Source organism: Chiloscyllium plagiosum, chromosome 4, assembly GCF_004010195.1.
Source record: "Chiloscyllium plagiosum isolate BGI_BamShark_2017 chromosome 4, ASM401019v2, whole genome shotgun sequence".
Lineage (NCBI taxonomy): Eukaryota > Metazoa > Chordata > Chondrichthyes > Orectolobiformes > Hemiscylliidae > Chiloscyllium > Chiloscyllium plagiosum.
In genome coordinates, this window is record NC_057713.1 from 53,571,336 (window position 1) to 53,589,884 (window position 18,549).

The 18,549-nt window shown below is 39.2% G+C and overlaps 1 protein-coding gene and 1 long non-coding RNA gene across 2 annotated transcripts in view; one reads left to right on the top strand and one right to left on the bottom strand.

Moving 5' to 3' along the window:
- Window positions 1-18,549, top strand: part of colec12 (collectin sub-family member 12) — a 204,107-nt gene that overhangs the window by 107,786 nt on the left and 77,772 nt on the right. Inside the window, exon 3 of the mRNA XM_043688229.1 lies at window positions 16,857-16,979. Within this exon, the coding sequence (XP_043544164.1) occupies window positions 16,857-16,979 (123 nt within the window). The remainder of the gene's footprint in view (window positions 1-16,856; window positions 16,980-18,549) is intronic.
- On the bottom strand, window positions 2,629-12,745 carry LOC122549051. The gene is made up of 3 exons (XR_006311393.1): window positions 12,585-12,745; window positions 6,386-6,429; window positions 2,629-2,729 (listed from the first exon to the last, which is right to left on the bottom strand). It is a non-coding gene; the product is annotated as an uncharacterized LOC122549051 (long non-coding RNA).

Consider the following 18,549-nt stretch of genomic DNA (forward strand, 5'->3'; position numbering starts at 1 on the left):
CTCCTTTTCCACCTATCCACTCCACCCTCTCCTCCCTGACCTATCACCTTCAATCTCCTCCCCCACTCACCCATTGTACTCTATGCTATTTTCTCCCCACCCCCACCCTCCTCTAGCTTATCTCTCCACGCTTCAGGTTCACTGCCTTTATTCCTGATGAAGGGCTTTTGCCCGAAACGTCGATTTCGCTGCTCCTTGGATGCTGCCTGAACTGCTGTGCTCTTCCAGCACCACTAATCCAGAATCATTCTATACTGTGCCTTCTTTAGGTGCTGTTTAGCTAACTCACCACTTGATTTAACTTCACCCTCACCTCTGATACATAACTAAGTGTGAGATCTCTGACTTTGATCCTGTTGATTTTTCTTTAATTTTAAAGGACCTCTCCCTTCATGGCCAAATATTAATTCGAAGGGAGTGAACTGAGTAGATTCATTTTGGGCATCTCTGATAGCAAACAATAGGAATGGGATACCTTTATCCCAATCATTCGGGTAATTCTGACAGTATGCTCTCAACATGGTCTTCAAGGTCTGATGCCACCTTTTGAAAGCTCCCTGGGATTCAGGATGATACGCACTGGATTTAAAGTACTTAAGCTATCCCATAATATCCTTAAACAGCCTAGCAATAAAATTTGACCCTTGGTCCAACTGAATCTCACTGGTTAGCCCATACCGTGTAAAGAAAGCTACTAACTCCTTTCCTATTCTTTTTGCCTTGATACTTCATAATGCAATTGCCTCTGGAAATCTGGTAGACACATCCATTATGGTTAACAAGTACTGGTTCTCACTTTTAATTCTTGGGAGAGGACTTACACAGTCATTTCTAACCTGTGTGAAAGGTTCTTCAAATGCGGGAATTAGCAACAAAGATGCTGGTTTTATTACGGCCTGTGGCCTACCTGCCATTTGGCATGTCTGACACATATGGCAAAAGTTAACCACATCCTTGTGCATTCCAGGCCAATAAAAATGTTGTTGCACCTAAGCCTGAGTCTTTCGTACCCCTACGTGACCTCCTACAGGTAATTCATGTGCTATTCGTAACACCTCCTGGCTGTATGCTACCGGCAACACAATCTAGTGTACTTCAGCCTACTTCTCCTTTGCGCTAACCTGCCGTGGTCTCCATTTCCATTTTAGGATTCTATCCTTAAGATAATAACCCTCCAGAATATTCTGCCTCCTTTATGGAGTATGCATCCACATATATATCTTTTATTGTCTTGTCTTGATGTTGCAAGTCCCTTAGCCTTTCAGGACTAAACACCTCTGTCTGACCCTCTGCCTGTTCAGGTTTTTCCTGCACCTTTGCATCAAACAGGGTGTCCGCTAACTGAACCTCAACTCCTTCATCTTTCTCTTAGTTTTGATTTGTGCTGTGATTTATGATAGTGGGATCTGGTTCCTACACAGTATGGGAAAATACCATGTTTTAACTCCTCAGTTTCTTGGTCTTCCTTGGGCTGCTCCACAACAAGGGATGTCATTCCCACCTAGACTCTGCTAAATCATTCCCAAGAACAAACTGGATTCCTGGAAATGACACTCTGTCAATCACTCCCACTGTTACTTCCCCAGTCTTGAGTTGGTACTCCGACCTGACCTTACATTGGGGAAAGCTAAATTTCTGTCCATCTATGTCACAAATTACCACACTCTCCGGTAACAGATCAGAAAGAGTGCATTTTCGCTCATTTCTTACTATCAGCGACTGGTTAATCCTATATCTCTCAAAAATATAACTTTGTATCCTTCTCCCCCTGTTCTTTCTGAGTAAACTTTACCCAGAGAGGTGAATTTTTTATCAAGGTCAAGTACTAACTCCATACCCAGCGCCTGCCTAGGCTGTGCACTCTCCTGCAGCTCCTCAGGTCTTCTTGGGGTTTCATTTACAACCTTCACTGATGCTTAGCTCTTTTACCACATCTTTTCCCACAATGCCTTTCTTTAATAACCAGCACTGTGACTTTTTGTGTGCCACTTAACCACAATGGAAACGCCTGAGGCTCTTCACCTCCTTTCCACCCTCTTGGGCTCTTTTGTTAACCTGTGGTAAACTTTACCAATGCTTTCTACTCTTGGTTTTGTAGTGTAGGATCTCCCCTTCTCCCAACTTCGATCCCTCACAGCACGAAATTCTGGCCGGAAGCGTGTCTTATGCACCAATACGTAGTCATCTGTTAATTCTGCTGCCCTACCCACTTCCTGATCTTTCTGTTCTTGTACATGAATTCTTACCATCTCTGGAAGTGAGTTTTTAAACTCCTCCAGCAGAATAATCTCTCTTAGAGACTCAAAGATGCTACGTATCTTTAAACACGCACCCATTTATCAAAATGACTATGTTTAATTCTTTCGAACTCAACATAAGTCTGACCTGGTTCTTGCTTTATGTTTCTGAACCGCTGTCTCTGTGTTTCTGGTACCAATTCATAATTCAAGTAGCCTGTTGACCTTTTCATAATCTCTTGCCCCCTTATCTGACAGCACGTCAAATACCTCACTAGCTCTGAAGATGTGGACCTGGGCTGGGGGTGGGGTGGGGGGGCGGCGGTGGAGGGGAGGTGGTTCTCTCTGTCCGGTGATCAGTCAATAAGCACTCACAATCAGTCTGGTTCTTTAAAACTTCATTCTTTATTTTCTTCATTCGGCCGGGTACAGAAGGTCCAGAAACACAGAAGTTGTGTACATCCGTATTCCTCGGAGGAGCTGCAAATGTGGCTTAAAACAAAGACATTTTATACTTTTCTTAAAGAAGGGTACAGGCCATGATCACATAGTACATTCAGACAATTACCAATCAATACATGATACTGCTTTATTTGACAGCTACTGGGTCCAGTGATATTTCTTGGGAACCAACTTTGTTTTCCAACACTCAGGCCACCCTTATCTCACGAACTGAGCCTTTGCACCTGCATCTGAAGGTCAGTTAGGGTGGCCAGTAATGTCTTGTTATTTCTATGCTGTAAAGGGAGCATTGTCTGCTAATCTCTGTTGAAGCAGACTATAGTTAGTCAATTAGGCAGCGATAGCAGAATTGTCAATTTGCAGCCTAGAAGCCATATTGTCATGTTATTTGCATCGAGAAGCCATTTTCCTGCCACCTAAGTTATTAAGAACATCTGTTAAGCAGTTGTTCCTGACAACAACTCGTTACCTCAGCCTATATTCAGGTTTCAGATCCTCAGCTCTGCCTACCAGTTTAATCTGAACAGGCACTACCCATAAATCCTTGGACCACTCCATCTGCCTAGCCAGTATTTCAAATGAAGTAAAGAAGGCTTCAACATCTTTCTCATCAAAATGTGGCAGAGTTTTGATATATCTGTATATATCACTACCTTCTCTTTTAATGTCGGTCATGTTAACTTTACTAAGTCGCAACTTCTCAAGTTCAAATTCTCTCTCTTTATCTCTCCCTTTTTCTTTGTTTATTGTCTAACTCTCATTTTCCTCAATTGTAATTTATATTTTTCTAACTCTATCAAACTTGTCTGTTTCTCTGATACACCTAAGTGTTTGAGTAACTCCCTTACAATTTCAGCTTTACTTTTGTCCTTGGTTAAACCCAAATCTAGTTTTTTTGCTCATTCTCAAAGTATGGCCTTTTTCTTTCCTTTTAAGTTTCTTGGCAAATTTGAGAATGATCTGCAAATCTCAGAACCTCTTTAAAAATTTTAAGAGCCATTTCTCTCACTTTCAATTTAATCAACTGTAAATCACTGTAAGTAAACAAATTGTCTCACCTACATTTTATTTTAAGATCTAGGACACTACCCAGCAAGTATTTAAATCTACTGGACTTTTTCAGACCCCATATCTATTCAAATCTGTCTAAACCTGTTCAAATCACGAATGCGAGACCCAAACTGTTCCAATCCTGGCAACAAGCCCCCAAACTGTTACGACACAGGGTAAACCCCTCTGCTAATTTAAACCAGCCAAACAGAAAAGATTCGCCCCATGCTGAAATCTGTTAAAATTCAAATGGCAAGGAACTATCCCCAAAGTCACTATTTATCATAGAAATTTAAGAACTTTATTCTTTAAGTCAACAGAGAATATTAACTAACAATTATTTACAACTCCTTTTCTTAAACCTATCTTTTACCTCCTCATCTACAATACTAGTCCAATAAAAATCCCAATTAAGTTTCAAAACTAGTCAGCTTTGCCAAGTTTCCTCTGTAGATGTTCTGTCCAGTTCAGTTTCTATGTTCTGCTGTACAAACTTCTTCCCTAGACAGGTATTTCTCAGAGAGTTCTGAAAATAGCAGAACTACATCTGTTGGTCATTTGGCAGTTCTCCCTAACTGTTCAAAATGTCAGTTTTTAAATACCACAAAATATCGGATCATTTCATTGGTTTTTAATATTATCAAAATACTAAATTCAAACTTGATTGGATTTTGGTATCTTGGGACATAATTTAAACTGATTGGCTGAATTTGAATTTGTTTTTGTCACATAGCAACACAGCTACTCTTGCTGTTTCGACCAAATGTTACATCGTTACCTTGTTCCGGACTCTCTGTGTTTCTCTAAGACCTTGCTAGTTTTTCAACTCTCTTAAGGTACAGTACCCCTACACCTGTATAACACATGTACACATGCACCTGATGTTTGCAGTCTGTTTGATGAGGGTGACAATCAGGGACAGGCATCAAATTGTCAGAGATGAGGGTGAGTGGCAGTGATGGATGGGAATATGGCTAAGAGCATAGAAAGAGAAAGATGAGTACATGTGCAAGTAAGGGGTAATATGATGGAGAAGGTTTGCCAAGGTAGAGTATGGGGTGGAGTGAGAAACACAGCAAGATGTAGTTGAATATGCAAGTACACTTCTTTCCAGACCTCACTTGATCATTAAAGTGCTAGCTATTTTGAATCCAGGAGCACAGCACAATACTCCTGCTATTGACCACTTGGGTCAGCTCCAGCCATATTTCCTTTGCAGCAGCAATGGTTCTCTTCCTGACGGTTTCATTGAAGTGGAGTGTGGCCTTTTGAATTCATTGTCACACCATGCCTTCTCCTGATCCTCCAAACTCCCTCCAAATGGTCCTTTAGAAATACTCGAGCTGAACTGCCATTATCAACCTCCGCACTATGTTCTCTGCCATTCAGTAGATGCTAAACTCAGAAACAAAAAGTGATAATTTGACTGCATTAAAACCTGGAAGAAAGCAAAAGTCTCAATAAACGGCAACCTGATGATAATCAGGTAACTGAGCCAGCAGTTTAAAGCTGGTGAAATTAAGTCTGGGATAAAATACAATTTCCTGAGAGGAACCTTCGAAATGGGATACATGGATATGTCTAGCTTTTGGCTTAATTATAAAACTTGATCAAATCAAACTTGATAACGGCAGGTGTACATTCTTTACAAAAATCAACTTGTTTTTGTTCCAACTAATTGCATCATTTTGTTTTGGAATGCTGAAATCCTTGTAGAATCAGAAACAATGAAACGACTCGACTCTGAATTTACAGAGATAGTGACTCCCAACACATGTCACTTCTTATTACTTCTCATTTTTATAAGTTAAAAGTTCCAACTCATGAAGCATAACTAAAAATCACATCAAAGCATACTTGGAATAATTGGCCTAATGACACCCAGGCCTAAAGTTCTTAAAACAAACACTTAGAAATGCAGTTCAGGCCAGCTAACCAAAGATATTTTAAAGTTCCACCAGAAGTCTCCTATGGCTCTTTAAGTCTAATCTAAAGCCAAACCAAACAGAAAATTCTTACAGCAACTCATTTCAAAGAGCAAAGATGTTTCTTTCCAGGCACAAAGTGTTGCAAGTTTCAATTAATTCAGGTAGCTAAGATGAAACTAAAGTTTATTTATGGAACATTATCCGAAAAAAGATGTTTACACCAGTAAGGTCGTTACCTTCATACAGATGGCTGTTATGATCTTGAATGCATTTGTTGAAAAGGTGGCATCAGATTCAATGCAAGTTTCACAAGGCAATTGGATATATATTTGAAAAGATCAAATTTGCAGTGTTATGACTTGAGAGGGCAGATGGGGACTTGATTAAATGTCTCATCAAAGAAGCACCTCCAACAGTGAAGTATTACTTCATTATTACACTCAAGTGTCAACCTAAGTTATGTGCTTAAGTCTCTGTGATGGACCTAATTACTCCTGACCTTGTGATTAACAGCCAGATGTTCTCCCACTGAACCATGACCAGCAAGCAGTGAAAAAATCAAAACCTCATGTTACCATTCATTGTATTACTATCCTTGACTGTTCCAGTCAGAACGCAATACAGACCAGGCTTCATCATGACATATTTTCTGCTGCCTGTCAGAAGAGAGGTTTATCTTTAAAATCATGCTTTTCTGCGCTCACTTACCTGATTGCATCCATCTGAGCAACATCTGTGTTCAATTGAAAGTGCTGCAGTTGAATATGGAATGGAAATGTAGTTCATTAGAAAATAATGGACAAGATGGAAATCTGTCTTGTTTAACGATGAAGCTAGCTGTCAGGTTAATAAAAAGCATGGATCACAGCCAATACGGGTGAATTTCATTAAGGGTGTGAAACCTTTAATTTTTTTTGGCAATAAATGCATAGTGTTACGATATTATGGTTTTAAGAGGTATATTTTGTCCTGGGAGTTTTCTTTGAAGAGAGGTTTTAAAGCAGAGATACCAACCTGTCTATTGAAAGCACATAAAGTAAACAGCTTGTGAGGCTCTTTTTTTAAAAATTGGAATAATAGAAGCAGCCTGAATGGGTAGGGTCAAGCTCCCACAGAAAGGAATTTTAGTTTTAGATTTTCAGTAGCAGTTGCTGCTGGATCTTGAAATTGGGTGGAAGCTGCAGTACATCTCTCCCTGAGTTTTCTCTTGATGTTTTTCCTCCCGGACTGGAGAATTGCCCGTGAGATGATCTATTTTTCTGAACTCGCCTTTTGCCAAGGGTGTTTTTATTGGATGTTACTATATTGGAATAGTTACTATTTGGTAACAAATAATTTTTTATTCTATTAAGTTTTCCAATAAAGTTAAGTTATTCCAATGTCTTCTTTATTCTGTTGCATATTAACTCTAGTCATGATGTGGAGGTGCCGGTGTTGGACTGGGGTGGACAAAGTTAGAAATCTGGGGTTGAAAAATGTGGTGCTAGAAAAACACAGCAGGCCAGGCAGCATCCGAGGAGCAGGAGAATCGATGTTTTGGGCATAAGCCCTTCTTCAACTCTGGTACTCCAGCATCTGCAGTCCTCACTTTCTCCAAAGTTAGAAATCTCACTACAGCAGGTATCATCGAACAGGTTGTATTTTTAAATAAACCTGGTGGATTATAACCTGGTGTTGTGTGTTTTTTAACTTTAACCATAATGTATGAATAAAGTGTGTTTTGCTTAAAATCGAGTAGTTTGACCAATTGAATTACATCTAGAACACAACATCTTATCTTTACCTTTAGAATAAGAAAACGTTAGGGTCTGTACTATCTTCTGAATGTATTTTGGGAGGGGTTTGTTCTGCTCCATAACTAATTGAGGGTTCTTGTTGGGATCAAAATCATTAATTCCTGGTTGAGTTTAAGATCGTTGGACTCAAACATAGTGAATGGTGAGGGTTAGTGGTTTTTATTTCAGGTGTTGAGTTCAGTTGATTTAAACAGGGTGTGCTTTCCATAGTAATGGCTGTTTCATTTACTAAGAGTTCCTTGGGAGTAGAAGAAAACACTTCGGGAGTTTTACCGAAGTGAACAAGGCAAAGCTTTTGGGATTAGCAAACAAACTGGAGTTAGTGTTGTTTATGTCTGTGAGGAAAGGGGAAATAAGTGTGACAATCGCGCAGCCATCGGAATCTTTGGAAATGGCTAAAATTCAATTGAAAATGAAGCAGCTTGAAAATGAATGCGAAATCAAACAGTTTGAATTACAATTAAAAACAGAGGAAAAAGAAAATGATAGGAAGGCCCCAGCAGAAAAAAAAGGAAAAAGAGAGATTTTTGAACTTCAGAGTTTGGAACTGAAAACTGAAACTTGACTTAAAATGGCAGAGGGAGAGGTGAGAAGTCTAAGCATTGATAGGGACAGTGATGGACAGCAATCCCATCATGACCAAAGGCCTGGTGGAGAATCTGTTTAAACATGTCCAAGCATGTTTAAACATGCCTGAGTTCAATGAAAAGAGTGTAGAAGCCTTTTTTACATTGTTTGAGAAAGTGGCTAACCATATTAAATGGCTGTTGACCATGTAGGTATTGTTAATCTGAACAAAGTTGGTAGGTAGTGCTAGTGAGGTATTTGCATCACTATCAGAGGAGGTATCTGGAGAGTATAATGAAGTGAAAAATGCAATAATAAGTGCATATGAGTTAGTACCAGAAGCCTACAGACAACAGTTTAGGCATTTGAGGAGAAAACATTGTCAAACATACATTGGGTTTGAAAGGATCAAAGTAATTTTGATCGGTGGACAAGGGCATTGAAAATAGATGAAACATTTGATGCTCTTCGAGAGACAATCATTTTGGAGGAATTCAAAAACTCGCTTCCTGAAGTATTGAGAACTCGTATGGAAGAACAGAGCATTAAGACTGTAAGATGAGCAGCAGAAATAGCTGATGTTTATGATTTGATTCATAAATCAAAGTTTGGGCTTACGACATCAATTGCAAACTGTGATGGATAGAAATTGGGGAAAAGAGAAATCCTCAGATGGTAAGGGAAAAGGAGATCTCATTGATGATAATTTACCACAGGGTAAAATGGAAACCTATGAGGGGGAAGAGAAGTAAAGAAACTCAGGTGTTTTCACTGCAATAAAGTAGACCACATGAAGTCACGGTGTTGGTGGTTTAGAAAAAAACACTGAGAAGATGGATGTGGGAAAACAGAATAAACCAGGGAGTTTTGTTGAAGTAGTCAAGGAAAGCACAGTGGAAGCTAAAGAGCTGCAAAAAAAAAGTACAGACTGATCAGGGGTTGGTTGAGTACCAGATCACATTAAATGTGGAATTCATGTGAGAAAAGCAGCATTCCATTATATAAAGTGCAGTTGGACAGCCTGGTGAAAAGTGGAGGAGTGGTGGTAGGAGCAATAGAGAAATGTTCAGTTCCAGGAATACAGTTTATCATTGGTAATGTTATAACTGGATCATAGGTGGGAGTGCCTACTGTGGTTGAAAAGCTGATGCAAAATCATGCAACTGAGGTGTTATATGACCTATATTCCATTATTTTTCTTGACTGTGTGGTAACAAGGTCACAAAGCTACAGGTTGAAGCAGGAGGAGAAATCAAGGAATAAAGATAAGGAAGTAGAAGTTCAATTATCAGAGACTATGTTTGATTAAATGGTTGAGAAAAAAAACAATTGGTGAAGGACAAAGTGCATATTTTTAGTTCAGAGAAATTAACTGAAGTGCAACATAAAAATGAAAACTTAAAGTAGTTATGTCAAAAAGCATACACAGAAGAAGAACCTGAGTGTAAACCAGAATGTTAGTATCTGAAAAATGACATCCTAATGAGGAAATGGAGACCATCACACATTCAGGCAGATGAGAAATGGGCAGGTATTCATAACGCTGTACCATCAGTGGGCTATAGAAAGGAGATGTTGCAGTAACACATGAATTACAAGTAGCAGGTCAATTTAGAGTAAGGAAAACTCGAGCCAAAATACAAAAACACTTTTATTGGCCTGGACTGTATGAGGATGTGGTTGAATTTTGTCGGACATGTCATATGCGTCAGGTAATTGGAAAACCTCACGCAGTGATAAAACCAGCACCTTAATACCCATTCCCACATTTCTAAGAGTGTTTTACAAGGTTCGTAATTGATTGTGAAAAAATGAAAATTAGTATTTGTCAACCATAATGGATCTGTCTACTAGATTTCCAGAAGCTATTCCATTATGCGGTGTCTTGGCTAAAAGAACTTTTGAAGAATTACTCAAACTTTTCACTGGATACAGACCACTTACAGAAATCCTAGGGAGTGTTGCTGAACAAAGAGACCTTAGAGTGCAGATTCATAGCTCCTTAAAAGTGGAGTTGAGGGTAGTTAGGATAGTGAAGGCGGCGTTTGGTATGCTTTCCTTTATTGGTCAGAGTATTGAGTACAGGAGTTGGGAGGTCATGTTGCGGCCATACAGGACACTGGTTAGGCCACTGTTGGAATATTGCGTGCAATTCTGGTCTCCTTCCTATTGGAAAGATATTGTGAAACCTGAAAGGGTTCAAAAAAGATTTATAAAGATGTTGCCAGGGTTGGAGGATTTGAGCTATAGGGAAAGGCTGACCAGGCTGGGGCTGTTTTCCCCGGAGCATCGGAGGCTGAGGGGTGACCTTCTAGAGGTTTACAAAATTATGAAGAGCATGGATAGGAAAAATAGACAAAGTCTTTTCCCTGGGGTCGGGGAGTCCAGAACTAGAGGGCATAAGTTTAGGGTGAGAGAGGAAAGATATAAGAGACCTAAGGGGCAACCTTTTCACGCAGAGGGTGGTACGTGTATGGAATGAGCTGCCAGAGGAAGAGGAGGCTGGTACAATTGCAACTTTTAAAAGGCATCTGGATGGGTATATGAATAGGAAGGGTTTGGAGGGATATGGGCCGGGTGCTGGCAGGTGGGACTAGATTGGGTTGGGATATCTGGTCAGCATGGACAGGTTGGACCGAAGGTCTGTTTCCATGCTGTACATCTCTATGACTCTAAATACAGTCAGATCAAGGGTCAAATCTTACATCAAATTTATTCAAGCAAGTTATGGATAGCTGAGGAATAAAACCATTAAAATCAGCTGCATACCATTCAGAATAATGGAGAGCATTAGAACAGTGGCATCAAACCTTAAAGATCATGTTGAGAACTATAAAGTCAAGACTATCCAGAGGATTGGGATAAAGGAATTCCATTTGTAATTTCTGTAGTTGGAGATGCATGTAATGAATCAACTAAATTCACTCCATTTGAATTAGCTTTTGGGCATGAGAATGAGGGCACCACTGAAATCAGAGAGATTTGTTTGATTCAGTGTTCAGAGACGACACATTTGGGCTATGTGTCAAATTTTAGAGAAAGATTAAATATAATGGGTGAGTTGGCTAGACAGATTTTGACAGTAGCATAGCATGTGATGAAACAAGCAAACAAGAAATCAAAAGTTCATAATTTTGCTTGTCGGGATAAAGTGCTATTGTTACTTCCAGGCAAGAGTTAGTGGGCCTTATCAAACTGAAACAAAATTGACAGAGGTGAACTATTTGTTACAAACACCTGATAGAAAGAAATCTCACAGAGTACATCATGTGACTATGCACAAAAGGTATGTTGTTGGGAAGGAAAAATAACATAAAATAAGAAAAAGTTAGTGTCTAGTCTATCTTCTGAACATATTTTGGGAGGCTCATAACAGCAAAAGCTAATTTGCATACCGGTCGCACAGGACCTTTTGGTGTGGCCGTACAGCTTAGAGGGAATGTTATTCAAATTGGCTGCACTTATTATTGCAAAGTGACAAATGGCAGCAAGCAGAGCACATTTTGATGTAAATGTGAATGACACAGTTATTTGTGGAGCACCACCTTCCACCTTTCACCAGTCTGAGAAGCTCCTGAGAGGAGTAGGGGGAAGTAGGGGGAATTAAAATCTGTACTTGTATTTCACTACAGTTTGACATCCAGTCCAGTCTGACTAATCGACATGGTGACCTAGGTTAGGCTGTGTACACACGGTGGGGCAATAGGTTATCTTCTAAGGTTTGCAGCCAATGCAACATGTTTCTGGAGCTACCTCCAAACCAGTTAAAGCATCTACTGAGTTTATGGCTCATTACAAATCAAAAATTAGAAAACTAAACATTGTGCATAACAGACATCTGTATCATACCGAATACATCATTATTCTGCAGCTTCGGCTCCAGTGTTTTGAGCTGGAGGCTGAGCTGCAGGCACTGCAATACATCAGGGAGAGGAAATGTTACCTGAATATTTGGAACCAGGAAGCAGTCACACTGTTTGGGATATATCATCTGATTTGATCAGTGGCCAGGGACAGGAGACTGGCTGCAACAGAGGCAGGGAAAGTGACCCGGAGGGCAAGAGGAATCGGGATGGCATAGTAGAATTGCTTAGTACAGAGGAACCTCGATTATCTGAATGAGATGGGTGGGCACTATTTCTTTTGGATAATTGATTATTCGGATAATTGATTTTACCTTAAACAAGGGAAGCCATACTGATAATGCTGTGCTCTACTGGAGAATTTATTTATAATTTTAATGTATTGAGCGCAAGAGGACACAGATTTCACATGGTGAACAAATTAAAGCAATGATAACATGAGAAAACTTTTTAAAAATGCAGTAGTAGTTACCATTTGGCAAGGAGTGGTGAAGACATCATTAAACAAACTCCCGAACAGCTTCTATGATTGCAACAGCATTTGTCCGTTTCCAGGAATTCAGTCTCGCGATAGAAAGACAGAAGCATCGCCTCGCGCATGCGTTTACGTTCTCGGCCTTTTTTAAATGAATGGCCCAGTAAAGTGACAGGAATACCTGCACAGTAATGTAAAACACTTACTTTTGCAAAGGGATGTGTAACAGCCCTTCCTAAAAAATATCCAGTCGCTGATGCTTGTGTTTCTTTGTTTTGGCCAGCGTTTCCACATGTTCTTCAGGTTACAGGTAATCCGAATTCTCTTTGATGTAATGTTTTTGCGGGACCTTGAACTCTTCTTCGGATAATCTGAAATTCGGATAATCGATATTCGGATAATCTTTAGATTTAGATTACTTTACAGTGTGGAAACAGGCCCTTCGGCCCAACAAGTCCACACCGACCCGCCAAAGCGCAAACCACCCATACCCCTACATTTACCCCTTACCTAACACTACGGACAATTTAGCATGGCCAATTCACCTGACCTGCACATCTTTGGACTGTGGGAGGAAACCGGAGCACCCGGAGAAAACCCACGCAGACACGGGGAGAATGTGCAAACTCCACATGTGCAAACTCTCTGCCTCAAACTCCACACAGTCAGTCGCCTGAGGCGGGAATTGAACCCGGGTCTCTGGCGCTGTGAGGCAGCAGTGCTAACCATTGTGCCACCGTGCCGCCCACAATCGAGGTACCTCTGTACTCCAGAAATCCAGGTTCTGGGAATCGGTGTTCCAAACCTATCATGCAGATGGTGACATTTGAATCCCATTAATAAACCCGGAATTAAAAGGGGAAAGAAAAGTTGGTCATTGCCAATTGTCTTTAAAAAAACCTATCTGGTTCACTAATGTCTTTTAGGAAAGGAAAGACTGCTATCCTCATCTGGCTTGTCCTACATGTGATTCCAGAACCACAATTATATGGTTGACTCTAAAATGGCCTCATAAACCACACCGTTCATAAACTCATCACAACAGTTAGGGATGGGTAACAAATGCTGACCTCACCAGCAACTTCCAATGAAAGAATAGTGAAGGAATCAGGAGCCTCCATGTGTGCAATTACCCAACAAGTTTGAGATTTCTCAATTTGTTTGAATGAGAGTAAGGGCTGTAGAGTCAATGAACTAAGTGGTCATGACTCTATGGTACAGAACAACTTCCAAATGAAGAGGATGAAAAGGAATTTAGTGGTAGTAGAGACTAGTATAGTGAAGGAGAATAATACTGTGTCTGCCAAGGCTGGAAACGAGGTTACAGTGGGAAGGAAAGCAAGGAACAAGGTTCTTGGTAATCAGCATGAGGAGTTAAATACCAAATTAAGAAGCAGAACTTCAAAGGTAATAATTTCTGCATTATTAGCTGAGGCATATGCATAATTTGCATTTACCAAAATAGATTTGGGAAACTAATGCGTGGCTGAAAGATTGGTATTGTGGATGTGAGTATTGATTCATGAGGCACTGACACAAGTATATTGGAAAGTGCGGACTGTACAATTGGGACAATTTACACCTGAACTATGAAGGGACTGGTATTCCAGCCAGCTGCACAACGAGATAAGTAGAAGTGGTGTTAAACTAAACGAAGTGTGGATAGCAAATCAAATTTGGGAGGCTTTGGTAATTCTAAGGATAGAAACCAGGCAACAAAGAAAATATTGGTAGGGGAAATGCTAAACAGACTGTGACAGGAAGGGTTACAGAACACAAATTTAAGTGTAAATCAGCTGATAAAGCTAGAGATTAAAAAATAATAAAACTAAAGGTTTGTATCTGAATTAACATGGCATTCAAAATAAAGCAGATAGACTAAAAGCAGAAATAAGTAAATATGTTTTGATTGCCATTACAGAGAAATAGCTGCAGGGTATCAGAAGATTGAGATCCGAATATTGAAGGGGATATGACATTTAGGAAGGATGGGAAGCCAGAAAAATATAAAGGAGTGGCTCTATTAATAATAGCATGATATACAATAACTTGAAGAAAGTGAGGCATAAATGTGGTTTGGATAGAGATAAGGAATTTTAAAAGCACAAAGTCACTTGTGACAGTGGTGTACAGTTTCTTGGACAATAGCCATATGTAAGATAGACTTTGAAGAAAAAAGAAAAGGTAGCTTGGCAGAAAGTTACTGCTATAATTATAGATGATTTTAATCTCCATTATGACTGGAAAAAGCAGATGAACATAGATAACCTTGATGACAAATCCGTTGAATGTTTCAAGGTTGTTTCGTATAGTAGTACAGTTTGGAGACAACAAGAATGCAGTCTATGCTAAGCTTAGTTTTGTAAAACAAGATAGAATTAATTAAGTAAATTATGGTGAAAGAGTTCCACGGTAGTAGTGACCATAATATGCTTGAAACAAAATGTGAAATTGCTGGAAAAGCTCAGCAGTTCTGAAGAAGGATCACTGGACCTGAAACATTAACTCTGATTCCTCTCCACAGAAGCTGCCAGACCTGCTGAGCTTTTCCAGCATTTTCTGTTTTCATTTCTGATTTCCAGCATCAACATTTCTTTTGGTTTATATATAATATGATTGAATTTTGTTTACAGTTTGAAAAAGAGAAGCGTGGAGCCATGACTACTATTTTCAACTTCTATAGGTGCAATTATGAGGGCACAAAAGCAGAGCCAGCTAAAATAAACTAGAAAATTAGGTTAAGGGATAGGACCATAGTGATGCAATGGCAGACGTTTAATAAGATATTTAAGAATAAACTAAATAGAGATATTCCAATGAGATAGAATCATTTCAAGGGGAGGACCCATGACTTAAAGAAAAAGCATCTAATTGTGCAACACTGAATAATGGTTCAGAAGATTAAACAGCAAAGAATTATCAAAAGATTAAGAAGGAGGAAAAAAAATCAGAACTCAAGAGAAAGCTAGCTAGAAATATAAAAACGATGGTAAGAATTTCTATAAATAGCTAAAAAATAGAGTTGACAAAACTAACATTGGCCATATAGAAAGTGAATCTGGGAAATTAATAATGGAAAATAAAGGAATTGTGGATGAACTGAACAGGAATTTTGCTGTCGTCTTCATTGTAGAGTCTATAAGTAACATCCGAAAAATAGCTGTAAGTCAGGAGATGGAAGGGAGAGACAGCTCATGGTTAGGGAGATATCATATTAGCATGGACAGATGATTGGCTGTCTAACAGGAAAGAAAGAAGGAATATTCACAAGTTGTTCATTTTCTGGTTGGTAAGATATAATTAGCAGTATGGCTTAGGGATCAGTGCTGGGAGTTCAAACTTCTATAATTCAATGACTTAGATAAAGGGCTGAAAGATGTAGTTGCTAAATTTGCTGATAACACAAAGAAAAGGCAGGAAAGTAAGTTGTGAATAGGACATAAGAAGGCAACAAAGTGATATAGATAAGTGAATTAATTGGGAAAAGACAATTGGAGTATAATGTAGGAATAAATTAAGTTGTTGATTTTGGCAAGAAGCATCATGAAAAAAGCAGGTCTGACAACAATCTGTGGAGAGAAATCAGAGTTAACATATCTGGTCGAGTGACCTTTCCTCAGAACTGTTCTGAGAAAGGATCACTTGACCTGAAAGGTTAACTCTGATTTCTTCCCTCAAATGCTGCCAGACCTGCTGAGCTTTTTCAGCAATCTCTATTTTTGTTTCTGATTTACAGCATCCTCAGTTCTTTCAATTTTTACAAAATAAGCATTTGATCTGAATAGTGAGAGATTGCAGAGCTCTGAGGTGCAAGGGGTCTTGTAGTGCATGAATCGCAAAATATTAATATGTAGGTACAGAACATAATTAGGAAAGCTAACAGAATGCCTTTGTTTATTGCTTAGGGAGTTGAATATAAAAGTAGAAAGGTTATGTTTTAGTTATGCAGAGCACTAATGAGACTCCATCTAAAATACTTATGCAGGAGTGGTCTCCTTATTTAGGGAATAATGTAAATGTGTTGAAAGCAGTTTAGAGGAAGTTTACTAGGTTAATACTTGGAATGGGCGGGTTATCTTATGAAGAACTGTTGGACAGGCTAAGTTTGCATCCATTGAAGTTTATAGTAAGAAGCAATGTGTTTGAAACTTTTAAAAACAGAGATCTTGACAGGATGGAAGTGGAAAGGTGTTGTCCATTTAAGACAAAGAGGATTTTTATTTGCAGAGGATACTTAAGTCTTTAAAACGCTGTTCCTTGAACAGTGAAAGCAGAGTCTTGGAATATGTTTTAGTAGAAGTAGTTTGGCATTCATTCGGTTGTCCTGATGAATGAATGATGGAAATGTTCAGAGACTGTCTCCCTTTACAAAAATATTTAAGTTCTATACCACCACATGTTTAATATAAAGTGCCATAAATGTTAGAGATTAGTATCATATCTGCCAAAAAATATTAATCTTTGTATTTTTGTTGCAGGAATCCAGGAAGGGCCTCAGTGTAATCGATGTAGAAATAACTGGGCACTGAAATTTGCTATTCTGCTGCTCTATGTCCTGTGTGCCATGCTGACCATTACTGTAGCCATCCTGGGATATAAAGGTATTAGAACTTTAACAGCTTTTTGTTTCATCGTCTTGTATTATTCTGAAATCCAGTTCAAATGTTGATTATTTTAAGAAAGACACATGGATCGTTTTGACAGTAGTTTATTTCTGGAACATCCTGGCTCTGCAACTATGAAACATGATGTTACAGCTCAACATAGCACACAAAACTAACCCCTGACAATGATTCCATCTTAAAGCATCAGAGATTTATTTTGGCTTTATTTTCTTAGAAAAGCATGCTTCCAAAAAGCAGAAACAGATATATATATAAATGGAGTGCACTAGGAAGGAGACAGCTCATGTTTTATGGAAAATAAATTGCTCACAACACCAGCAATTTAAGTTGCATAAATCTCTTGATGTCCTTTATTTGAATTTGCAATTCAGTATGGTCTTAATAATTATAAATTTGGAGGCTTTAATGGACTGATTAGAACTTGTTTAATGAGGAAAGGTGAAACAGAATAGTTTCTCCTTTATAAAGGCTGCTTTGAAAAACAATTTTTGATCATTGGAGCATACCAAAGGTACAAATCACAATAATATTCTTGTATACAACTACAGTGTTATAAAATTTTGAGTGAGGACTATATTTGATTGGATTAGATCCCCTACAGTGTGGAAACAGGCCCTTTGGCCCAACAAGTCCACACCGACCCTCTGAAGACTAATCCACCCAGCCCCATTTCCCTCTGACTAATGCACCTAACACTATGGGCAATTTAACATGGCCAATTCACTTGGCCTGCACATCTTTGGACTGTGGGAGGAAACCGGAGCACCCTGAGGAAACCCACGCAGACATGGGGAGAATGTGCAAACTCCACACAGTCACCAGAGGCCAGAATTGAACCTGGGACCCTGGTGCTGTGAGGCAGCAGTGCTAACCACTGAGCCACTGTGCCGCAAAACAAAACTTTCAACTAAAAGTTTAAGAACTCTGAAATTCCTAACAAATTACCATGTGACTTATTCACACTGTACAAAACATCAGCAGAGAAAAAGTATTGCAAATGTTGAAACTTGAACATTCTTGGGACCACTTATGCAGCACCAACTCCTTCAACCTTAAAGTATACTTGCTGTCAAGAAGATTTGCAGTCAGTATGACAAACTCCAACAGGAGATGACTGTATCCAGAGTGGGTTTGTTCATTCATGACTTACCAAATACAAGGCTGTCATGTCGTCTATCAGGTAACAAATGAATCTTGAACTTTGCAGTAGGGTGTGGGAGTCAGTGAATTGAATTTGAGTTTGTTTATTATCTTTATAACTTGCTGTAAATGATACAAAGTCATAAATTGGACAAAATCTTTGGTTAAACATGATGTTTATCTTGATCAGTAATATTTACTTGATATTTCTTAATCCAGTCTGAAATATTTTCACAGAGGTTGATTTCCTGTCACTAAGTCACCCTTTATTTACATTGAGTCATAGAGATGTACAGCATGGAAACAGACCCTTCGGTCCAACCCCTCCATGGCGACCAGATATCCCAACCCAATCTAGTCCCACCTGCCAGCATCCGGCCCATATCCCTCCAAACCCTTCCTATTC